This window comes from Babylonia areolata, chromosome 3 (genome assembly GCF_041734735.1).
Source record: "Babylonia areolata isolate BAREFJ2019XMU chromosome 3, ASM4173473v1, whole genome shotgun sequence".
Classification (NCBI taxonomy): Eukaryota; Metazoa; Mollusca; class Gastropoda; order Neogastropoda; family Buccinidae; genus Babylonia; species Babylonia areolata.
In genome coordinates this window covers 13,443,611-13,469,178 of record NC_134878.1, presented here as the reverse complement: position 1 = coordinate 13,469,178, position 25,568 = coordinate 13,443,611, and the positions used below count along the sequence as shown (strand labels likewise).

At 41.7% G+C, this 25,568-nt stretch overlaps 1 protein-coding gene across 1 annotated transcript in view; it reads left to right on the top strand.

The window, feature by feature from the left end:
* Positions 1 to 24,087, top strand: part of LOC143279741 (RNA helicase aquarius-like) — a 50,787-nt gene extending 26,700 nt beyond the window's left edge. Inside the window, exons 23-39 of the mRNA XM_076583867.1 lie at positions 124 to 252; positions 999 to 1,145; positions 3,757 to 3,937; positions 5,094 to 5,203; positions 6,351 to 6,486; positions 7,443 to 7,496; positions 8,356 to 8,511; positions 9,661 to 9,798; positions 10,306 to 10,377; positions 11,455 to 11,642; positions 14,620 to 14,791; positions 15,782 to 15,952; positions 17,891 to 17,976; positions 18,445 to 18,556; positions 19,688 to 19,750; positions 20,912 to 21,034; positions 21,550 to 24,087. Coding sequence (XP_076439982.1) covers positions 124 to 252; positions 999 to 1,145; positions 3,757 to 3,937; positions 5,094 to 5,203; positions 6,351 to 6,486; positions 7,443 to 7,496; positions 8,356 to 8,511; positions 9,661 to 9,798; positions 10,306 to 10,377; positions 11,455 to 11,642; positions 14,620 to 14,791; positions 15,782 to 15,952; positions 17,891 to 17,976; positions 18,445 to 18,556; positions 19,688 to 19,750; positions 20,912 to 21,034; positions 21,550 to 21,669 — 2,158 coding nt within the window. The 3' untranslated portion in view covers positions 21,670 to 24,087. The remainder of the gene's footprint in view (positions 1 to 123; positions 253 to 998; positions 1,146 to 3,756; positions 3,938 to 5,093; positions 5,204 to 6,350; positions 6,487 to 7,442; positions 7,497 to 8,355; positions 8,512 to 9,660; positions 9,799 to 10,305; positions 10,378 to 11,454; positions 11,643 to 14,619; positions 14,792 to 15,781; positions 15,953 to 17,890; positions 17,977 to 18,444; positions 18,557 to 19,687; positions 19,751 to 20,911; positions 21,035 to 21,549) is intronic.
* The last annotated feature ends 1,481 nt before the right edge of the window (positions 24,088 to 25,568 follow it).

The following is a 25,568-nucleotide window of genomic DNA, read 5'->3' as shown; positions in this document are numbered from 1 at the left end:
AGGTGGTTTTAAGGATGGTGTATCCACCTGTGAGACATCATAACACAGGTGGTTTTAAGGATGGTGTATCCACCAGTGTGACACCACAGCACAGGTGATTGTAAGGCATGTGACCGTGTGCAGGATGCAGAATGAAGTGATGCGACTGGACTGGAACGACACCTTTCTGAACATTGACCACCTCAAGGCCAGCTTTCCAGAGAGGGGGGAAGTGTCCGTGGTTGGAAAACACTCTTCTCAGCCCCCTTTCAGGTCAGATCTTGGGCATTTTTTCATTAAAAAACAAAAGAAGAAAATTTTAATCCATTTATTTTGTAAGTAAGAACTTGGCAAATAATAGCGTACAAGAATCAGTTAAGCATATTTTTTTTCATCTTCTACTCCTCCTTTTTCTGCATTCCATGGCTGCAACTTCCACATTCACTCATATGTACAACTGGGATTATATATGTTTGGCTGTTCTTAGCCTGCCATGTAGGCAACCATTCTTGCGTTTCAGGGGTGTGCTTGCTAGGTAGGGTCTTGTTTCCATAACCCACCAAATGCTCACACACACACACACACACACACACACACACACACACACACACATGCAATTTGCACACAATCCATTTGAGGGCACATGAAGGCAGATGCACACATAAGCAAGCAGTTGCATGCTTTTGTGCATGAATGATTCATGCGGATACACAAAGGTGGTCTTTTATTGTCTTCAGAGACGTAAATCAGTGTATGTTGGTAGGGGTGCCTATTGATTGCACAGATGCATATGCACACACATACACATTTATGCACGCACAGCAGTGGTATTTTATTTTATCACTTTTTAATGGAGACTTAACTATTAGTTGATCACCTGACAACAAAACTGAAATGGTTTGATAATTAGTTATATAGTGCAAGCACGTGTTCTGTTTGAGACCAAAAAAAAAAAAAAAAAAGAAAGAAAGAAAGAAAAAAAAGAAGCAATGTTAGCAACAGGCAGTATTGTGATGCAGGTTGAAGTTTGTGGACGAGATCCCTGAGGAGGGCAGCTCAGCAAAGAGACAGAACGGCAGTGACGAAGCAAAGACCAAAAAGTCTCTGGAGGTGGAGCCACACAGAATTCCCAACCGAGGACCCTACCCTTACAACCAGCCCAGGAAGTGAGTGTCGTTTGCTTTTGATGGGTATATTATATAATTTATATATGTGTGTGCATACGAGGAGGAGGCACCGTGGACATCTGATCAAATGTGCACCAGTGATCAGGGTTTGAGGCCTTGTTTCAGCAATGGTGTCCTTGGGGAATGCACTTGACTCTGCCCAGGTGTGAATGTGTACCTGACTGGCTGGGGAAGGTTGAAATAGCTGAAGCTTACCTGACTGGTTGGGGAAGGTTGAAATGGCTGAAGCTTACCTGACTGGCTGGGGAAGGTTGAAATGGCTGAAGCTTACTTAACTGGATGGGGAAGGTTGAAATGGCTGATGCTTACTTGACTGGCTGGGGAAGGTTGAAATGGCTGAAGCTTACCTGACTGGCTGGGGAAGGTTGAAATGGCTGATGCTTACTTAACTGGATGGGGAAGGTTGAAATGGCTGATGCTTACTTAACTGGATGGGGAAGGTTGAAATGGCTGATGCTTACTTAACTGGATGGGGAAGGTTGAAATGGCTGATGCTTACTTGACTGGATGGGGAAGGTTGAAATGGCTGATGCTTACTTAACTGGATTGGGAAGGTTGAAATGGCTGATGCTTACTTAACTGGCTGGGGAAGGTTGAAATGGCTGATGCTTACTTAACTGGATGGGGAAGGTTGAAATGGCTGATGCTTACTTGACTGGATGGGGAAGGTTGAAATGGCTGAAGCTTACCTGACTGGCTGGGGAAGGTTGAAATGGCTGAAGCTTACCTGACTGGCTGGGGAAGGTTGAAATGGCTGAAGCTTACCTGACTGGCTGGGGAAGGTTGAAATGGCTGAAGCTTACCTGACTGGCTGGGGAAGGTTGAAATGGCTGAAGCTTACCTGACTGGCTGGGGAAGGTTTTTGAAATGGCTGAAGCTTACCTGACTGGCTGGGGAAGGTTGAAATGGCTGAAATGTACCTGACTGGCTGGGGAAGGTTTTTGAAATGGCTGAAGCGTACCTGACTGGCTGGGGAAGGTTTTTGAAATGGCTGACTGGCTGAGGAGGGTTAAAACGGCTTAGCTGAGGACAGGGCCTTGCTTTCCATTGCCAAGCCCACACACACAGCCCCAGTGGCTGTAAAAGACTGCATGGCACTTTGAACCTTCACCTTTTTTGTGTGTGCATGCAAATGTGAATACTTCCATATGAGTCTAGGTACTGGTTTTTTTTTGGGGGGGTGAGGGGGGGAGGCTGGTTGGCGGTAGGGCTGGGGAGGAGAATGTGTCTTGGTGAAGGACAGAGGAGACTTACCACCATCTGTAGCTCATGATGATGATGTTTTTTTCTTTTTTTTCTTTTTTTTTTTTTAAACTTTCTTTTGATAGCAATCAAATATTGTGGCCTTTCGCAGCTTAAATTATGATCCATTTTTTACTCACAAAAAAAAACCCCACCTCTGTTTAATTCTTTTTTTTTTTCTTTTTTTCTTTTTTAAAGTCTGTTTCTTTCCCCTTTCTGTTCTTTTCCCCTTTTTGACAGCTGAATGTGGGTGAGAGGAGATCAGTGTTGCATGAACTTTGTGTAAATACTATTTTTTGTGTACTTTTAAGAGGTATGAATGATTTTGTTGAATAAATGTAATGCCATTCCAAGATGAAGAAATCAGATTAAAAATGGTGACTGTCCTCTTCTGACCTGTAATTTTAGTCCCATCTCATTGAGATGACAGCCCTTCACTGATGAGCATACTTGTTGGCAGCAGTCAAGGGGTTAATGAGTATCATTTTTTGTTTGTTTGTTTGAAGTTTCTTAAAAGAGGCATCACTGCATTTGGACAAATCCATATACGTTGCTGCACAACTGCAAAGCAGATGCCTGACCAGCAGCATAACCCAATGTGCTAGTCAGGCCTGAGAGCATGTATATGTATTTTTGTAACTGTCAGAGTGGATTTCTTATACACTTAACATTGTCACGGGTTCTTCAGAGCACCAGCCGCATGCTGCACATAGGATTTTGGTTTATTATCTAGTCTGAATGACTAGACACATATTTTTGTTTTCCAGTAAAACTTGGGGGAAAGGGCGAGACCAGGATTTGAATCTAGACCCTCACAGACACTGTATAGGCAGACGAGCATCTTGACCATTCCGCCACCTTCCTCCATTTTTTTCAGAAACATGATCCTCTTCACGCCAGCCTAGGTAGAGGCAGTCAAGGCGGGGATGCAGCCAGGGCTAACGATGGTGGCGGGGCCAGGATTTGAACCTAGACCCTTACGGACACTATTGACAGAGGAGCGTCTTAACGATTGTGTCACATTTCTCCAATTTTTTCAGAAGCATGATCCCCTCCATAGCAGCCCAGGTGGAGGCGATAAAGGCAGGGTGCAGCCAGGACTGACGATGGTCGTGGGGACAAGATTTGAACCCAGACCCTTACGGACACTGTATAGGCAGATGCGACTTAACCATCGTGTCACATTTCTCCATTTTTTTCTTCAGAAACACGATTCCCTTCACGCCAGCCCAGGTGGTAGCAATCAAGGGGGAGACCACCAACCCACACCCTTATGGACACTGAATTGGAAGATGAGTGTCTTATTTATAAAGTTAACCATTGTGTCACATTTCTCCTTTTTTTTCAGAAACACGATCCCCTTCACAGCAGCCCAGGTGGAGGCCATCAAGGCGGGGATGCAGCCGGGGCTGACGATGGTGGTGGGGCCGCCTGGCACGGGCAAGACGGACGTGGCTGTGCAGGTCATCTCCAACATCTACCACAACTTCCCCGACCAGCGCACCTTGATCGTCACTCACTCCAACCAGGTGAGAACCAGCTGGGAGGAACAGAAACCCTGGCAACCTCTCTGTTAGCCCTCTGTATTTGTTAGCATGGTGACGGGCGCAATAGCCGAGTAGTTAAAGCATTGGACTTTAAATGTGAGGGTCCTGGGTTCGAATCTCAGTAATGGCACCTGGTGGGTAAAGGGTGGAGATTTTTCAGATCTTCCATGTCAACATATGTGCAGACGTGCTAGTGCCTGAAACCCCTTCGTGTGTATACGCAAGCAGATGATCAAATACGCACGTTAAAGATCCTGTAATTCATGTCGGCGTTTGGTGGGTTATGGAAACAAGAACATACCCAGCATGTACACCCCCGAAAACGGAGTATGGTTGCCTACATGCAGGGTAAAAATTGTCATACATGCGTAAGTCCACTCATGTACATATATGTGTGAACAAGGGAGTTGCAGCCCACGAACAAAGAAGTAGTAGTAGTCAGCATGGTAATGATCACACAAGAGTGGGGGGTGTGGGGGGGAGGAAAAAAGAACAAAAATGTATGTCATTTTTAAACTATATTCATTTACAAACAGAACCAGAAACCACTGTTTGTTAGCCCTTTGTTGTTTGAATGGTAATGATCATGTATGAGTGCTAAAAAAAGGAAAAAAAAAAAAGAAAGAAAAAAAAGAATGTAAATGCATGTCATTTTGAAACTATATTCATTTAGAAACAGAACCACAAACCACTGTTTGTTAGCATGGTTATGAACACAATGGAATCCTTTAAAAAAAAAAACCATGCATCTCATTTAGAAACTTATAAGTGTTTTTGTTGTAGTTGTTTTATGATTCACAATTGCTCTTTGAAATAGTTTAACTTTTTATTTGGGGGGGGGGTGGGGAGGGGGAATGTTAATTGTTCTTAAATGTGTAAGACACTTTTATATGTGTCAGTGTAGTTTTATGTGATTTTTTTCAAAATACATGTCTCTTGAGTGTATGTTTTCTGTTTCTGTTGTGAGCAGTATACATGGGCACATGAAATAAATTTATGTCCTGTTTTATCCAAACTTCTGTCTTCCACCATAACCTTTTAATGTACTGAAGTTCTGACATGAAATGAAGCTGACATCCTGTTTTATCAGTAAATCTGAACTTTCTGTCTTTCATCACTACTTAATGTGTCTCTGCAGGCCTTGAACCAGCTGTTTGAGAAGATCATTGCACTGGATATTGACGAGCGTCACCTGCTACGTCTGGGTCATGGCGAGGAGGCCCTGGAGACCAACAAAGATTTCAGCAGGTGAGGGAGGGTCTGTGTCCCTGCTGGTGCTGTGCGCACCACTGTGTGTTTGGAATGCTTTTCAAACCATTGCTGGCTGAAGCATCGGCCATCCTGTGCTGGTTGAGTTTAATGAACCCCATACTACTCTTTAAAACAAAGGTTTGGACTCAGAATTAAAGAGGAAGTGTCTGGGTTTGTTTTTGGAATGCTCTTCAAAAGCATTGTTGGCTGAAGCATTGATCGTCCTGTACTGGTTGAGTTTAATTAACCCTATACTACTCTTTAAAACAAAGGTTTGGTATCGGAATTAAAGAGGAGATGTGTCGGTTTGTTCCAGTGCACCTTTTATTTACCTGTGTGCTACCGGAATTGGTAGCATAAGCAGCGTTGACTTGAAATTGTGCCCCTTGTCCATGCAGAGAGTTACCACTCTTTACTGTTTAAGGTTGGGACATTTTATTGCCTTTGATTCCTGGTCATATGGGGATTCGAGGCATCCAGGAATGCAGTAAAGCAGGAACTTTCTCATGCCATGATACCGTACCGGGATCCCATTTGAAACATCTCTGGCTATGAAAATGGAACTTGAAGAGTGATAAACAGGTTGTTTCAGAACTGTCCTGACCTCGAGGAATTCCTTTCTAAAGTTCCAGGAAAGATGAAAGAGGAGACCATCCTCTGCAGGCATCACACAGATCATTCTTATATGACTCTTATCTTAAAGTGGGTTGATGGTGACAGTTTTCCCTCTCCTGCACAGCTGGTTTAGACAGAAATGTACTGCTGCTCAGCTGGTTTGTACAGCAAGCTAGCTCTGCACCTCTGGCGATGAAAGGGTTAAGTGTATTTTTGTATACGTTTCCTTATTTTTGCCTTTTGGATGCTGTTGTGGACATTTGATGGACCTTGGACTGTGTGGTTCCATTTCAACACCAACAGCAGCAGCGTCAGCAGCAATACCAGCAACAGCACCATCAACAACAATGAAAGAAGAATGGTGTTTATGCTTGCGTGTGTGATAGTTCATGTGCATACAGTCTTTATTTGCGTTCTACTGCTAGCCTGTACGTGGGTGTGGTTTTGTTCATCACCTTGTGACTTTATGGTCTGTTCATATGAACTTTGTGTGTGTGTGTGTGTGTTCGTGTGTGTGTGTGTGTATCAGATACGGTCGAGTGAACTATGTGCTTGCTCAACGATTGGAGTTGCTGGATGAGGTGAAACGGCTTCAGGAGAGTCTGGGGGTCAGTGGAGACATGTCCTACACCTGTGAGACAGCAGGTTATTTCTTCCTCTATCAGGTATGTCCGTCTTTCCCCTTTGTCACTGTCTCCCAGACATTCCTTAGTTCAGCTTCATTGTATTGGTTTTTCTGAGTGTGTAGGTGTACTTCAAAAACAGGCAAGCATGTATACCATATGAAGAAAACTTTCTGAATTAAGATACAGTACTAGTAAGTACATGAAAATTTCATAAGTAAGACCCTACAGAAAAAAAAAAGGAATCCCTGTTATGAGGCTTTTTTTTGTTTGTTTGTTTGTTTGTTGTTAAAGCATGTAATGAATGGTATCTGTTGAAAACATAGCTAATGATATCACTAAAAGGTTGTCTCAGATGCAGAATCACTATTTAACTTTTGGATCTTGTGGACAATATCTTTGTTGCCAACCTCAGTTTTCTTTACTCATTCCAAGTGTACTCAGTTTGCGCTCTTTGTACCCAGTGTACTAGTTTACAGACAGTATAAAAAAAACCAAAAAACACAAATAATGATATAAAAACTTGCTTTTTTGGAAAGCTTAGGCCTCACAGTTAACACAGTACAATGGAAAAAAAAAGAATAACAAAAAAATCTGTTGCCAGAGGTAAACAGACCCCAAGCAGTGTAAAGAAATGAACAAGTTTGAGGTGGTCACATCACTTTAGTTTTGCTGCTGAGTAGTTCTAGCACACTGAGGTTGACAGTTCTGTGCAAATGATTTCAAGACCAGATCATGGATATGATAAATCCCTGTGAAAATTATCTGCAGTAATCTTTTTTTTCCCCCACACATGAAAAAAACTTATTTACAAAGATTTATTTCTCACAGGACGTCATTGTCACATATCTCAGAAACATGGTGTCAGTTCACTCAAAACCATTAGTTTCAACATAAAGGAGGTCAGCTAGTACAGGCAAATGATCAAACAGGACTGGCGTGTGCTAGGGCAAAACTGGAATGAGTGAAAGATAGAATTTATGCATCCTGTTTTGCAGGTACTTGCCAGATGGGAGGAGTTCCAGAGCAAAGTGAAAGCTTACAAAGACAAGGTATGTCTGTGGGTTTTTTTGTTTTTTTTAAGGGTGGGTGGGTGGGAGGGCTGTTGTCTCTTTTACAGTTTTTGTTGTTGTTGTTCTTGTTGTGTGTGTGTGTGTGTGTGTGTGTGTGTGTTTGAGGCTGTACATATAGCCTCCTTCATTTTTATGTTAACCCCTGTGACTGCTGCTGAGAACTGTGCTCATCAGTGAAGGACCGTTGCTTCATTGAGATAAGACAGTGCTCACACATCAAAATATAGGTCGTCATGTTTTGTTGTGGTTTTTTGTTGTGGTTTTTTGTTTTGTTTTTTTAAATTTAATTTTGGACTTCTTCCTCTCGATAATACATCACTTTTATCCAGAAAAATCGGTAACACCACTTACAATTTCCTTTCTTGCTCATTCCACATTGATCTCATTTCAGCAAAATTCAGCAGCAAAGGGGTTAATTACAAGATCTTTAGGTGAGCTGAATGCTGACCAGCACATTGGGTCAGTGCTCAGCTCAGGCATCTGCTCACTCCCCTGGTCCCCTTTTTTAACTTAAAAAAAAATTCATATTTAATACAGATGTAGTGTAGTTTATATGGATCAGTACTCACGCTTTGCCACCCATTGAAACAAAATGAGTGTTCAGATACGGTTGAGTGAGTGTGTGCTTGCTGCATGAAATGGCATTCTTTAAATCCTTTTCTTTTTTTTCCAAGTATGAGTGTGTCTTTTCTTGCTGAAAAGAATGAATGAAAACTTGTCTAAATCACATTGTAGTGAGTCGACAATAAACCACTGAGAAGAAGAAGGAGAAGAATCCATTTAATTAATGTCTGTGAATCGGCTAAATCTGATGATGCATGTGTGTTTTCCCATTCAGGAGGGGGGAGTGAAGCAGATCAAGCAGCTGTTCCCCTTCACCAAGTTCTTTGACAACGCCCCCCAGCCCTTGTTCAGGGGACTCGGCTTTGAACAGGACATGGACATTGCCGAGGGCTGCTTCAGGCACATCCGCAAGATCTTCACCCAGCTGGAGGTTTGCCACTGTTTCTTGTGACATTTTATATTGTATGGTGTTGTCTTGTATTCTGTGGTATTGCATTGTATGGTGTTGTGTTGTATGGTATTGTATTTTTTACTCTCTTGTCACAGCAGATTTCTCTGTAGTGAAATTCAGGCTGCTCTCTCTCTCTCTCCCCAGGGGAGTGTGTGTCACCACTGTGCAGTACGACCCGTTGTTTTTTGCTTTGTTTTGGTCAGTAAGCGAGTATTTGTTTTACAGTGAAGTGCGTTTAATTGCACATATTTAACCGGTTTTCCTACAGCATTTTGCCAGAGACAACCCCTTTGTTGCCGTTTTTTGTGAGCTAAGTGTACTTTGTGCACAGGACCTCAGTTCATTGCCTCATCCGAAAGACTTGCATCCAGACCACCACTCAAGGTCTAGTGTGGGGAGGGGGTGGGTAGTAAAAATCATGGTCTGAATCCCGGTCCAGTGTGGGACTCAAACGCATGGGCACTCATTTGCTAGTCAGACACATTGCCACAAGGCCTCCTGTTCGCTTTTTGTCCTTGTGTTAGAAATAGCTATTTGTGGAAGAATGTACAGAATTTTTGTTTTATTTTGTTTGTTTTTCATATCTGTTTCTTGTGATAAAGCATGTCTGAATTTTTTTTTTTTATATAAAGGTTTGGAATGTGTATGGGACTAAATCAGTTTCTAGTGAATGGACTATAAAACCAATGGGAGGGAAAATCTTCTGAAGTGGCATGTCTCAGAATTGTGTTTTGTTGTGATTGGTTACAAAAAAGAAAGAGAAAGATCAAGCAGCCATTAGAGTGTGATGTACGTGACTGGTTCTAAGCATTTAGATTGGTTTTTTAGTAATATGATATGGTTCTATGTATTGTGATATTAGTATCTTTATATGTTTTGTGATATGAGATGTCTGATTTGTATTTTCTGTGCTATGTTGTGTGTAATGTTTTCATGTGTGTACATATATAAATTATTATTAGTGTTTGATATCTGTGCAGGGTTATGTAAGAAAATTGTAATTTCAAGTTTTTACACATCAAATTTTGGATTGTGCTGTGCTGTTGAGCATGTTGGTTTTTTTACATGGAAAGGCGCCACAAAAAATATGTTGTTATTATTATTATCATGACCACTGTGGGGCGACAGGAGTTCCGGGCCTTTGAGTTGCTGAGGAGCGGCGCTGACCGGGCCAACTACCTGCTGGTGAAGGAGGCTAAGATCATTGCCATGACCTGTACCCACGCTGCCCTCAAACGCCGCGACCTCGTCAACGTGGGATTCCAGGTAAGGGGTTTGGGGGCGCAGTCTTGCCTTGATTGTATTACTTGTATTGTGTGGTATTGTGGGAAGTTACTTACAGCTTAGTATTTTTTAATTTTTTTATTATTGTGTTGTTTTACTGCAATGGGGATTCAGTTACAGCATAGTCTTTTCTGAAGGACTATGGCTCTCAAAGTTGGAGGTAAAATTGCACTGGCTTTTAGTGCTGCAGCCTGGAGGACTAGTGGCCTTTGAGGACTACCTCAGTGCCAACTTTCAATCTGTATGTGTATTTATTTTACTGTCAGAGTGGATTTTTCTATTTAAATTTGCCAGGGACAACCCTTTTGTTGCCATGAGTTTGTTTTTTTTTCATGCACTCAGCATGAGGGGGTTGGGGGGGAGTTTTATGTGTGTTTGTGTCCTCTCCAATCTAAGAACTGTTTTTGTTGTTTGCTTATGTATATATATTTTGTTTTCAACTAAAAATAAGAAATTGAAATATCATCCAGGGGCTCTGTGTGTGTGCAGTTTGACAATATCCTGATGGAGGAAGCCGCTCAGATTCTGGAGATTGAGACCTTCATTCCCCTCCTCCTGCAGGTCAGTATACTGGCTTCTTTACCACTCTGTGGTCACCAGACACCCTGCAGATGATGGGTGCAGTGACGGAAGGGTTAGAGCACTGGATTCTTGTTTGAGTTTCCTGAGTTCAATTCCCAGTTTCATTGCACCAGTGGGTTTGGGATGAAGATTGTCCCAATCTCAAAATATGCAGACCTGCTTGAGCCTTAACCCCTTTTGTTTGTATCCGCATGCAGAAGATCAAAAATGCACATCAGTGATCCTGTTATCCATGTCAGCATTTAGTGGATTATTGAAACGAGAACATACCCAGCATGCACACCTCCCAAAAGTGGAGTATGGCTGCCAGCATGGAGGCGTAAAAATGGTCATCCGTGTAAAAGTCCACACGTACATGCATGTGAACATGGGAGTTGCAGTCCATGAATGATGAAGAAGATGAAGAAGAAGAATAATTTATACAGAAAAATCCCCAGTTCTGTTGAGCTGATAGGTATGCAATTTCTAGTAGTTGACTAAGTGTTAAGCAAAAAACAACAAAGCAAAAAAAAACCAGCCAGTGACAGAAGAAATTGATTTTTTTTTTTTTTTTTTTTTTTTTTTGCTGCTGAATGATCATCCAAAATGCGTAATAGGAAAAAAAAAGAAAAAAAAAGAAAATTATTAAGTGGTGATACAGACTCATTTTCTGGTTGTAAGATCACCTTCCCGTAAAAGGAAAATGTCTAAAAAAGGAAATGTCAACAAAAATACAACAACAAAGAGAGAGAGAGAAAGAAAAGAATGACCAAAGTGGTGATACAGACTCATTTTCCGGTTGGAAAACGTTGTGACATCAAAAGTGCTGTTTTGCTGTTGGAAGGATCACCCAAAAGGCTAAAAGGAAATAGAAAAAAAAAGACCAAGTGGTGATGAGGATAGTATGGTTGGGGAAAAAGTAGTGAGTGTGTTGAGGGATTCTGGGTGCACGGGTGTTAAATTAAAGAGTTTTTCGTGAAGAAGGAATAGCTGACAATGTGAAACCCGAAAAATGTGATGCAAAATCATTTTCCGGTTACCATAAAAAAAAGGGCAAAACTGTGGTGACTGTCCCAGAACCCCGAGGACGGCAACAACCGGCTGAAGCGCTGGATCATGATCGGGGACCACCACCAGTTGCCCCCCGTGATCAAGAACATGGCCTTCCAGAAGTTCTCCAATATGGAGCAGTCCCTCTTCACACGCTTTGTGCGGCTGGGCGTGCCCACCGTCGACCTGGACGCTCAGGGTCGGGCCCGGGCAAGGTGAGGCTTGGGGCTGTGGTCCTCTGTGTGTGTGTGCATGCATGTGTGCGTGTGTGTGTGTGTGTGTGTGTACTGCCCTTTATGCAGAGATGCCAGCTGTTAAGTTGTTGCCGTATTTTGTTACGCTCTATCACAGTTTGTGCAACCTTATGCCATTGCCAAATTGTTCCCACGAGTTCATTTCCGACTACATAGCATGGTTACATGCTTTCCTGTCTCAACATTACCCACACGCTCTTGACTTATCAATCACGAGGCCAGGGCAGTCACTACTAATCATGGTCTCACATGATGATGCTCAGCTAATCACGTGCATATTTTCATTGAAACAGCATTGGGTGGACCAGTCAGCTTAACCATTTGCCTGAACAAGAGAGAATGTGGCTGAATCAAATTGAGTCTCAGTCAAACAGCATCTGTGCCTGTTTGCTGATGCGGCTTGGAATCCAAGTGTTCCTACCAAATTCAGAATGTTCCTGCCAAATTTCCTGATTGTTCCTACAGATACTTGACGGGGATTGGCATTTCTGTTTATGCCTCTGGCATATTGGGCAGCAGTGAATAACCATCACTAGTCTGTTTTGGGTCAGTCTCTGAATGGTAACACCAGGTGTGCTTTAGGGTCTTGAGTTCTCCGACTGTTCTGCGTCAGGTTTCTTTGGGTTTCCTTTCTTGTGTCTACCTTGTGGTATCCAGTGAAGGGCTGTTGGGCTGATGTTGCCATGACCTCTTTGCATGATATGTTTGGAATGTTCAGTGTCATCAATGCTGTGCAAAGGTATTGAGACAGGTTGTCTTCTCTTGCATGTGAAGATGAGTGTGGGAGACTAGTGCCAGGTCATCTGTAAAGTCCCAATCTTCTGGCATTGAGAGGAGAGTTATCTGATCTGAGAGTTCATCTCTTGGTTGATCCTTGCATCATCCAGTGTATGGCATGTTGAAGAGCGGTGCCGATATTACGCATTCTTGCCTTGATCCTGTCTTTACCTCAAAACTGGGTTCGCTGTTTCCTACTTGGCATATGAAGTTGGTGTAAAAGCTCTTGATGAGAAGGATGATCTGCTGTGGGATCCTATAAGCATAGAGTAAATGCCATAGGCTTTCCCAATGGATACATCAGAGGCCTTCTCGAATTCTGCAGAGTTGATGTAGAGCTGTCTCTGCCACTGTGTACACTGCACAGTGATGTTGCACATGGCTCATTCTCTTCCTGTCTGGAAAACTGCCTGCTTGCTCCTAGCCTGCTTTCCTATATCATCTGAAATTTGTTGTATGATGATATTTGCAAGGATTTTGTTTGGAATTGATGAAAGGATGATTCCACTCGAGGTGTACATGTATGTATGTGTGTGTGTTTGTGTGTGTCTGTGTGCATGCATGTATGTGTTTGTGTGTGTGTGTGCATGCATGTGCGTGCGTGTGCGTGTGTATGTATGTGTGTGTGCATGTGTGTGTGTGTGTTTGTGCGTGCGTGTGTGTGTGCATGTGTGTGAGACTGTAGTGTGGACATGGACACTCAGGGCCAGGGCAGAGCAAGGAGAGACTTGAGGCTGTGGGGATCTTCAAGGCTGTGAGGTGGTAGTGGAATGAGGGGTTGTAGCTGTTCCGATGGAGTTGTTCTGCAGTGCATGGAGTCAGTTATGAAACAGTGTTGCAATGCTTTCACATTCGACACTTTGTCACATACTTGGTATCTGTTATATCACCATGTTTCCGTGTTGGGTACTTGTCTATGTTTTAATAATGCACCTCACCAAATTTCAGTGCTTGGAGTCAATTATGAAACAGTGTTGCAGTGCTTTCACATTTGGCACTCTGTCACATAATTGATATCTGTTATGTCACCTTGTTTCAGAATAAGGTACTTGTCTATGTTTTGAAAAATGCACCTCACCAAATTTCTCTAATCTGATATGATAAAGTTATTTTTATTTTACCCAATCGGTATTCAGCCCTGAAATGACCCCTTTTGTGGTCATCTATGATACTGAGTTTATTTCACAGATTGACATATGCTTACAGCTGGGCCAACAGGAAAGTGACAGCTGTATGATCAGTTGTCTCTCCATTGCAGTGGGAAGTCATTTCCAGCTTAGTCTTTTGTGAAGGACTGTCACTCTCAAACTAGGATGCAAGATTGCGCTGGCTCCTAGTGCTGCAGCCTTTGAGACTAGTTGGCCTTTGGGAAACATCCATCCTTCTTGTCCATGGGAGTGGGGATCTAACTTGGGCAAGACACTCTCCACTATAGTTAATTCTAGCCCAGATAGATGCGACAGCAGTTGCCTCCTCTGCTGTTCTGATGGTCATAGTCGGACACGACTATCATACATGAAAAAATAATAGCATTACTCACTATATGTGGCATTTGATTTTGATTTGATTTGAAACCATTTCTTCATGAGGGGAGAAGGTATACATTGTAGAAAAGACCCGGCAAGTGCACAGAGGCTCTGTGGTAGATTCAGTTAGGCAAGGGACTTTTGATCAATCGTTCACTGATCAGTGTTCAAGACCCTGTTCCGGCATGATGTTGTGTGTCTGGAAAAGGCTCTTTACCCTGATTTTCTTCACTCTACCAATGGTTGGGTTACATGAGCGAACTTAGCAGTGCATATTGTTAAGAGTGTTCCTAACTCAACAGTAAATTCAATTTATTTAGGAGTATTCTCGTGCAACCCGGCCCAGGTGTGAAACGGCACCTGACTGGTTGAGGAAGGTTAAGACAGCAGAAGGAGAGGATTGGGCCTGTGCTGAGCTTTAGTAGACACCGTGGACATGAATTCACTGATCTGATGGCTGTAAAAAGGCTGTGGGACCTTTAACTGTTAACTTTTACACACACACACACACACACATGAGCGCGCACTTACACGCACGCACACACACACACACACACACATACATGATTGCGCAGCCTCTTACCCCGCATGCTATACAACATTTAACCTATTTTTTTAACGGAATGTGTCTGCAGCATTGCCAGTCTGTACAACTGGCGCTACAAACGACTGGGCAGTCTGCCCCATGTGATCACACAGCCACAGTTCCGGATGGCCAACCCAGGCTTCATGTTTGACTTCCAGCTCATCAACGTCACCGACTTCAACGGTGTGGGGGAGTCGGAGCCCAACCCCTACTTCTATCAGGTACCTTGTGTGGGTTGTGTTGGTGTGTGTGTGTGGTGTGTGTGTGTATGTATGTGTTCGTGTTGTGTTTCTTTTGTATGTTTTGCATGTGTGTCTTTGTGGTTGTGTTTCTAAAAAGTTTTGTTTTTCTGTTCTTGTTGTTTTTAAAGTGGTATTTTACATTCTGAAAAGGAAGGGAAAGAGCCAGCCTTACATGCTGGATTGAATCTTGGACCAGACTTCTTCTCACCTTTTAATCAACAGCAAATAGTGTGTATCCATGCAACAGCAATGTTTTGTGCACATCAGATAAATATTTGTGTGAGTGATAAAAAGATTGTGGCTTTTAAAAAAGTAAAGTGGCCTGAATCATTTCTGGCCTAATGCAGTGATACAGTAAAAGTAGACAGGCATAACTCTGGAATAAGGAAAGAATGAAAGAAAAATTTTATGAATACATACATCTAGAAAGCTAAAGAACCTACGGATGGAAAAAGGAAGGAGCTATTTTGGAAAGAGTTAGGTTTAAGGCAAAACTATAAAAAGAGCTGAGCGCAGGTGTTTCACAGAGCAACAGAGGGAAATTGTTCCATGTGTAAGGTTCTGAGACGAAGAAAGAGCGGTGGCCGATTTATGGAGTATTTGGATCTGGGAACACAGAAGCAGAGTGGGACTGAGGCTTTGTCATAGATAGCGAGACAGGGTGTAGGAGTTGAAGGCAGTCATATAGATAGGATGGGGCAAATTTATTTATGCTATTGCTGTACTGATCATGAACATTATTGTTTCATGGTATATAGAGAGCAAGACAGGGTGTAGAAGTGAAGGTAGTAATACAGATAGGATGGAGCAAATTGATTTGTGTTAGAGAGTGCTGATGTTGAACTTTTATGGTTTTATGGTATAGTTAAATGACTGAACATCGTCTGCTATGATTAGACGTTTTGCTTGTGTCACAGTTAGCAGGTTTTATTTGTTGTTAATTGAACACGGAAACTGAACTGCTGACAGAACCTGGCAGAAGCAGAGTACGTGGTGGCACTGTTCATGTACATGAGGCTGATTGGCTACCCAGCCGAGAACATCTCCATCCTCACCACGTACAACGGCCAGAAACACCTGATCCGTGATGTCATTGCTCAGCGCTGCGCCAACAACCCGTTTATCGGAAAACCCCACAAGGTCAGGACATTTTGGACGTATTTCTGCATTGGGTTTTTTTGTTTTTGTTTTTCAGTTGTTTTTTTCAGGGGTAGGGTGAAGGAGATGGGAGTGTTTTGGGTTTTTCTTTTTGTTTTGTTTTGTATATATATTCCAATGTTTGTATTTTGGATGTTTGTGTCATCAGTCTTCTATTTTCTAAGTAATATTTTTCATTTTGTTTTGTTTTGTTTTATTTATTCATTCCAATGTTTGTAATTTGGATGTTTGTGTCATCAGTTCCAATGTTTGTAATTTGGATGTTTGTGTCATCAATCTTATATTTTCAAAGTAAATGAAACGTGCCAGTGTATACATCATGAAATGGAGTAAATGGCATAATCATGAAGGCATATATTTCTTTCTGATCAGAAGCGAAGTTTTATTAAAAACGATTGATAGGATTATACAGATATAAAATCTGGTCAGATGGAAGCATGTTTTGTATGTATGAAGAAAATAAAAAAGAATTACGACATAATGAAATAATGGTTAGATGTCACTGTTGTTGGCTGGTCAAGAGCAGGATGTGCAATAGTAGGTTTGACTGGGTGCTGAAAGGGTTAAGGTAAGGGTGTCATGTTGGGGTGCTGAAGGGTTAAAGAAATAGTGTCATTTTTGTCTGGGTGTTGAAGGGGTTAAAAAAAAATGTCATTTTTTTTCCGGTTGCTGAATAGGTTAAAGAAACAGTGTCATGTCTGTATCCTGAAAGGGTTGAAGAAATGGTGTTATGTTTGCCGGGGTGTTGAAAGGGTTAAAGAAATGGTGTCTGTATGGATACTGAAGGGGTTGAATAAATGGTGTCATGTTTGCCTGGATGCTGAAAGAACAACAAAAAAATGGTGTCTTGTTTGTCTTGGTGCTGAAAGGGTTAAAGAAACCGTGTCATGTATGTATGCTGAAAGGGCTAAAGAAATGGTGTCATGTTTGTCTTGGTAATGAAAGGGTTAAAGAACTGGTGGTGGCAATTTTGTCTGGGTGCTAAAAGGGATAAAGAAACGATATTTTGTCTGAATGTTTAAGGTTTCAGAATAGTGTTGTCCTTTTGGAGTGGGGTGGGGGTGGTATTGGTGTTGAAAGGGTTAGAGAAATGCTGTAATTTTTGTCTGGGTGCTGAGGGGTTAAAGAAACGGTGTCATTTTTTCAGGGTGATGAAAGGGATAACCCTATGCGACCTGATCATAAAAAAAAAGTACAAATAAAAAGCACTCCCAGTTTGAAGGTTTTGAGAGTAAAACTGCAAAATTTATGGTTGCTCCAATAAAATATCTATATCAATAAAACTACCTGATGAAAGTTTGCAGGGTAGGTGATGAATGAACAAGTTATGTTATATTAAGATTTCAGGCTCTTTTCTTTATCTTTGTCAATATTTTATGGACAATTTTTTTAATGAACACACTCACTTGATGTTGATGGCCTGTTTTTTTGGGTTTTTTTTAGTTTTTTTTTTTTAGCTCCATTTGATTTATTTCACCAATTTATAGGCACTGTGAGAATTCGTTGTTGAGTTGAGTGACGATTGATGAGGTTTTGTCTTCTTCAGAAGCTAATTCTGCCATTTCGTGGTCACAATCAGAATCTTTAAGGAAAATTTCATGGAGAACTTGCTTTATTGTGAATTGCACTCGTTTGATCATTTTGACTCGTAAAGCAATGGGGAAAAAAAATTGTAAAATTGTTTCAAAATTGACGTCAGAAGTCTGCAGGGGAAGAAGCGATAGAGGAAGCTCCCTTCCGTAATGAATATTCATGCTATTTGAAGCGACAGTATGTGCATGTCACTGACTGACAGTATGCTGGCTGCAGGCGCTGAAGGGGTAAGGGGGGTGCGCTGTCTCAGTTGACAATTTGTCTGTTGGAGGGTACAGCGAGTTAAGAAATGGTACTCACGTTTGTCTGGGTACCTGTCTGTGACAGGTGACAACAGTGGACAGGTACCAGGGTCAGCAGAACGATTACATCCTGCTCTCTCTGGTCAGGACCAAGACTGTCGGACATTTGCGGTAAGTTTTTTTTTTTTTTTTTTTTTTTTTTCCTCGTTGGGTCTTGGTGTCTTCTTGTTTTTTTTCTCCTGTCTTCCCACAGCAAACGGCTAATGTTATGTTGTTTTCTTTGGAGTCTTAACGTTTGAATTTAAGAGGTTATAAATGAACATGTGTGTGTGTGAGTGTGTGTGTGTGTAAGAAAGAGAGAGAGAGAGAGACTTAAATGAGTGAAAAAAAAAAGGATGATGAGATGAGTTTAAGAAAAAAAAAGTTTGGTCTAAAATCACCATCAGAAATGGTCCTCCAAAGTAAAATTGATGTCAAAACTTAGTAATTCACAGACACACAGACACACACACACACATATATATATATATATATTTTTTTTTTGTTGTTGTTGTTGTTTTTTGGTTGTAAATGGTCTGCAATTGGAATGGAAAATTGTCCTTTTTCAAAACTCATACCTTTGGTAACTTACTGTTGCAGTGATGTCAGACGTCTGGTGGTGGCAATGTCTCGTGCACGACTGGGTCTCTACATCTTTGCTCGGGTGTCCCTCTTCAGTAACTGCTTTGAGCTTACCCCAGCTTTCAACAGGGTAAGTCAGTGTTTGGGGTTGTGTGTGTGTGTGTTGTAGTTTTTTTTAATGCATAGACCAGTACTCTTCTTCTTCTTCTTTGTTTTTGGGCTGCAACTCACACGTTCACTCGCATGCACATGAGTGGGATTTTAAGTGATCATTTTACCTCGCCATGTAGGTAGCCATACACTGTTTTCAGGGTTGTACATGCTGGGTGTGTTCTTGTTTCCACAACCCACCAAAGGCTGACATGGATTACAGGATCTTTAATGTGCGTATTTGATCTTCTGCCTGTGTATACACACGAAGGGGGTTCAGGCACGAGCAGGTCTGCACATATGTTGACCTGGGAGATCAGAAGAATCTCCGTCCTTTACCCACCAGGCGCCGTTACCAAGATTTGAACCTGGGACCCTCAGATTGAAAGTCCAACGCTTTAACCACTCGGCCATTGCACCTGTCATTGACCAGTACATGTATAGCAAAATAAAATAAACAAAAAGCCAGAAAGCAGCACATTCAGCTTTAAATGCCAGACATAGAATAGTTTTCGGTGTTAGTCTTTATGATTAAATGATTGGCTCCACTTATATCTATTTGTGCACATTTACTAACCATACTTCAATTTTCATGTTGTACCAAAATAACTATTAAAAAAAAGAGTTAACTGAAATTTCTCAGAAGTCTGTTGTTGTTTTTCCTGTTACTGTTGTATTGTATTATTCTTATTTCACAACAGATTTCTTTGTGTGAAAGGGAGTGCACTTCACTACAGTGCACCACCACCTATCAAAGTGGGTTTCTCTGCAGAATTTTGCAAGGGACAACTCTTTTGTTGCCATGGGTTCTTTTTGTGTGTCAAATGGATGCTATGCATGGGACCTTGGGTAATTGTCTCATCCGAATGACTAGCGTCCAGACCACCACTCAAGGTCTATAGTGGAGGGGGAGAAAATACTGGTGAGTGTGGGATTTGATCCCAGCACTCAGATTTTATCGCTTCCAAGGCTGACGCTTTACCACTAGATAACCACTCACTGTTTTAGTTAAAGCTGAAAAATGACAGGGTATATGTATTAAAATAATAATGATGATAATTATGATTTAAACAGAGTAATACTGATGAAGATTATGTGTGTTGTGTTTCAGCTGACAGCCAGACCCACCAAGTTGCACCTGGTTCCTTCAGAGAGCTTCCCACCCATCAGAAAGGTTGGGTTTGGGGCTGTACTGGTCTCTCTCTCTCTCTTTCTCTGTATTGTTAGGTGTTGGACAGATCACTCTTACATGTCTTCTTTTTCTTCTGAGGTAGTGGGCTGCAGCTCCCAGTTTCACTTGAATCTGAATGGGCTTTTACCTGTGTGATTTTACAGTGCCGTCTAGACACCTGTATTACGTTTTCAAGGGTGTGGGTATGTGCTTTTTTTTTTTTTTTTTTTTTTTTTGGCCTTACCCCCCAGACTAGGGCAGCAAAATCCCACTGGGCATTGCCAATACCAGGATCGAATCCAGGACCCTCAGATTGAAAGTCCAACATTCTAACCACTCAGCTGTTGTGGGCTTGAGCTGCTGTGTGTGTGTGTGTGTAATCATGTTATCATTGATTTTGGTTAAGCTTGAGAAAAGTGTTTTGCATATGGGAATTTGAGCTTTAAGCCTTGGAAATGTTTTGTTGAGGAAGAAAAAGAGAATTTTGAAATATTCATTTGATGTTCAACTATGACCATCAGAACAGCAGAGGAGGAAGCTGCTGTCCTGTCTGGGCCAGAATTTGATTATATTGGAAAGTGTCTTGCCCAAGTTACATCCCCACTGTCTTGGTCAAGAAGCTTCAGGACAGTTGACGTTGGGATGATTCCCAAAGGCCAACAAGCCCGAAAGGCTGCAGCACTCAGAGCCAGTGCACTAGGAGCCAGCTCCTAGCTTTTGTCATAGTCCATCACAAAATGAACTGTGTTTTGTGGGTTATGTCTTAGTGGTTGTTTTTTTTTTGTGTGTGTGTGTGTATGTGTGTGTGTGTTTGTGTGTGTGTGTAGATATGACAGTTTTGTGTTGATGCGTTTGAGCATTTGTATGGTTTGACAGTCCTGATATGGCCCTGTGCGGTCGGCTGGACTATAAGCAACAAGAATAAGAATAAGAATAATAATCACTAATAATAATAAAAGACTAAACTGTGAATGAATTCCAATTGAAAAGAAACCATTAGTAGTTCAGCTGTCACAAAGCTATTGGCCCAGATGTTAGCTTATGTTAATGTCTCTGATATAAGCTGAGCATTGAGCCTGCTGGACATGCCACTACCAACCCAATTACTGACAGAAGAGATGGGATTTAAGTCTGCATGGGATGACCGAGTTGTGTTCTTCACAGGTACAAGATCCTCCACAGGAAGCCCCCATGGCCATTGAGGACATGCCCCAGATGGCGCAGTTTGTCTACGACTTCTACAATGCTCGCATCCACCAGCTGATGAGGATGAGAGGCTTCAGTCAGGTGAGAACCATGTTTAGTGAACTGTTTTACCTGTACAACCTCTGTCTTCTATTTTTACTGTTTGTGCCTTCTGATTCTGTTGTGAGACCAAGCTCTAAGCTCTGTACAAACATGGAGACATTTAGATTGTCCCAAGTTCTGTGGCCTTTCATACCCTGCTTTGTGCTGACCTAATTTTTGATTTCCATCCACCCTTTGCTTGGGGTGAGTCCTGTCAAATTATTTGGTGTCAGCAAATTCATGATGGACTGACGTTGGAGGAATGCGGTGGCAGCCAACATTCTGGAGGGAACATTCACTTATTCTGGTTCTGCAACTAAGCAATTATTGTCATGTCATCAGCAGGGTCTTAGATGGTGCATTAGATCAGAACAGGTGCTGCTGAACACTACCAAATGACTCAACAGTAGTGCAGGGTGTCCACTGGCATGTGGCTTCCTGCCAGAAAACTGCTCCAGTTGTTTTTCAGCTGCCACATTATACAATCATGCATGCATGTGTGTGTGTGTGTGCAGAAAACTCACCTGCGACAGCCTCCCAGACAGCACGTCAAGGCGGAACGAGCTGCATTGAAGGCAGAGACAACAGCCACATCTGAAGCCCAGCCAGCCACCACCAACACTGCCACTGAGTGAATGTCCAAACAGCAGTGCACTACGGCACCAGTGATAAGAGAAACAACATGCCATGAGAAAGAGACTCTAAAAAAAACGAGTGGAATGACCATGCTTGACAGCTGAAAGAATGGACTCGACAAGCAGCAGTGGTGTGAAAATGTTACACCATGAGAAAGCGACTGTGAAAACAAGTGGAATGACCATGCTTGACAGCAGAAAGAATGGACTAGAAAATCACTAGTGGTGTGAAAATGTTGCACTGTGAGAAAACGACTCTAAAAACAAGTGGAATGACCGTACTTGGCAGCAGAAAGAATGGGCTCAAAAAACACCAGTGGTGTGAAAATGTAGAGAGAATCAATAACCCAAGATCAGCAGGAAGCAAACTTGTGGCAGGAAGAATGCGGCCCCAGAACAGAAATAGAGATCCAGACAAAAGACACAGCAAAAATGTAACTATAGAAAAGGGGAGATTCACTGTGAAAAAGGTGCAGTTTGATGGGATCACTTACGGCCAACTGAGTTTTCACAATAGAGTGGTGGACAAGGCAAAGAAAAACTTGGTCAGACATGTATAACACAAGTGAGAGGGTGTGGAACACGATGAGATTAACGTCTGGGGAAAAGCAACAAAGAATACAATCACATGTTAACAATAGCTGCCGGGGGTGAGAGAGGTGTGAAAACCTGATCCAATAACTCAAAGAAGTGAAACGTTGTGACAAAAATACAGTCAGAGAAAATTTCAAAGGAGTCAGCACAGAGAGAGTGTGGTGCAAGATGCTAGCCTATGTATGGTGGGTTTTTCCCTCAATACCTTGTTTTTTTTTTCTAGTTTGTGAAAGTTTGTGACCATCCACTACATTGTACAATGTTGATGGGGCAACGGTGACTTCACATTAAGCTGGAGTTTTAGTTGTTTATCTGACTTTCATATTCGTTTGAAACTTCACATGGTCATTGCTGTCATGTACATATGAATAAGTACTGTTCACACTTATTTGCGATTGTGGATGGTCGAGAGGAAGGGAAGTTATAAAGTCATAAATATTTTTTGTGTGTCTGTGTACCGGAGCATATATTTTCTGATGCAAGAAAAAGGTGTGGACCAGTTATTACATGCATGCTTAATGGAGGATTTTTGTAAGCTGACCCAAAATACTTAGGACTCGGTGTACTCAGATCTGTGCACACATTCATAGGCTGGCATACTTATGTGCACATGCCCCAGTCTGTGCCAGAGTGTATGTGCACATTGCATTCACTTTGTGGGTGTTGAAATAATTTGTCCTTCATGACGATGGCAAGAACAATGAGGGTTTGTTTCCAAGCACAATTTTTATTGTATGTGTTCCCCATTTATCTTTAGGTCTTAAGACTGGGACTAATGACGATGATGGACTTTGGAATTCTTGTTCATGTTTTTGGTATAATATATGCTGTTGTGAATGAAATAGTGAGCCACTGGTGCAGTGCATAGATTGATGTGTACACTGTTTTGTTGACGATGTCTTTTTTTTTTTTTTTTAAAGTTCAAGCTGGGCAGCATTGTTTGTCTTGATGAGAGAAGTATATCATTTTTGACCTGGTTTAAATGGAATGAAAAAATGTGTGTGTGGGTATGTGAAAGGTGATGAAATGAAAAAGTGGACTTGTTAGCAGAACTGCAGTATCTTACGTTTTCTGCATATTTCTCTGGTCACGAGATTTTAAAGTGTGAAAACTGTCTTTATTGCATATATGGTTTATGGTGTTTTTTTTTTGTTAGAGCAGAAATTTGAACATGTTTTGGCTATACTGCCAGAGCATCATGACTGCTGTCAACACAGTTTAAATTTTATACGTGGGTAAATGATACCTGATTTAAGCTGAGTCTTGTTGCATCTGCTGTTGTTGCTACTTACCCTATGTCTCATAGTTGAGAGCGCTGGCTTTTTCTGAGGAGTGGAGGCCAGGCCAGGCCAGACCAGACCAGACCGAGGAAGAGATTTTTCAGTTGAGATATTAACTTGTTGAATGAGCTGCAATTGGTTTATATCAAGTTTGGAATGTTTTTTGTTTTTTTAGAGGCCTCGATATGGGGAGACTATACTCTTTGTTGTTGATGTTGCAAGTAATATGTAGGGAAAAAAGTAAAAGACCTCTTGGGAACTTGCAGTTTCCATTCAGGGGGCATAATGAAACAATGCCAAGTTTTCAGCAGACAGCGGTGTATGCAGCCGGTGTAATGAGCACCACCCATAACCAGAGGTGCTTTCTTGCAGGTGCTCTTCCATCTGTTACAAAACAGAATAACTGTCAGTTTTGGGTTGAAACATTGATTTTTCAAGCTGTTCATGGTGCATGTGTGTCTGGAACAGCTGTTAATATATGCAGTGAGAGGCCAGTTGCATAATTGAAGTCTCACAATTTAAAAAAAAAAAAAAGTAGTAAAAAGCACACCTGTTGTTACGAAGTCTGACTTCTTGTAAATTCTGTAATTCCTCTTTGGCATGAAATGGATCAGGTTTGCCAACAACATGCTTGGGACAGTGGCCTGTTTTGTCCTTTGCAGTGCATCAACTCTTGGTGTGGCTGGTCATCCTTTTTAAGTGCTCTCCTGTAGGATTTGTATTATCGAGTAGGTTGGACTAGAGCAGTGTGTAAATTGTTGATATCTATTTTTCATGCTGTGACCAGGGCTGGGTTGCATGAGATATCTTTGCAGCCTGAAGTTTGCTTCGCGTTAAGAACATCGTCTATGAAATTAGTGTAGTTGGAAATGTTCTTCCCCACTGAAAACAGTACGACTGCCTTCATGGCAGGGGAAAGTCATAGCCAACGAAAGAGAAAAAAAAAAAAGTTCTAAACGCTAAGCAAACTTTGTGATGGAAAGAACGCTTATGCAACCCAGCCCAGGTCTGTATTCTGCCATGTCCAGTTTTCATGCTGTGATTTGTTCTGCATGACACACATTCGTTAGGTCCCACTATTTGTTTCAGATTCTTGGCCACCGCCTTTTTCAGGGAGCAGTGAGAAAAGTAAACGGAATGGATATTGCCTTTATTGTAAATGAGAAGAAAAAAAAATTACTAGGGGGATGAACCACCATTTCACAAGTTCGGACTTTGTCCAGTAATGTTGGCAGTTTCTCCACCCTTTTTGTTTTGAAATAAAAACAATTATAAGACAAATCAAACCACGTTTACTTTTGAAAGATTTTATTTTCACTGACAAAAAATATTAAGATTCATATTGAAGGAGAAAAGAAAGTCCAACTTTGTGAATCGGCCATTCCTCCCCCCCACCCCTACTACATGTCAGTTTGAAACTATCAATTCCGTCACTGAAATACCCTCTTATGTCCACATTGCGTGTCTGGCTGTGCGAGTGGGGTCAACACTATGAATTGTCATTAAAGTGAACGACCCAGTGGCTCCCACCCTCCTCAGTGACCTTTCGTTTTTTTGTTTGTTTTTTTTACCTTCCTAACAAAACAGAATGGTATCACATGGGCCATGCATTCTCCATTTCACAACAAGAAAATACCTATGCTTTAAGGAAACTGCTGTTATGCATCAAATGGGAAGCAATCAACAGTTTAGGATCCATCGCTTCCCATGCTCTTGGTGTCTCCATTTTCTTTACACAGACAGACAGCAAATGACTACTACTGAATTTTCCAGTCTGAATGCTATGTGACCTCCCCTCACTAAAAGACCGCTGCTCCACAGCATACAGTGCAAGTCTCTTAAAGGTGTCATTCCAATTCGCCTGTTCCTATTTTGCCCAATCTCAGTTCACCTAACACTGAACTGATGATCCCCATATGCCTACTCTGTTTGCCTATGTATTCCAAAAGACATATCCTCTTTTAATTAAAAAAATCAAGTGACAAAAACTGCAAGTGCAAACACTTGACAGTACACATTGCACAC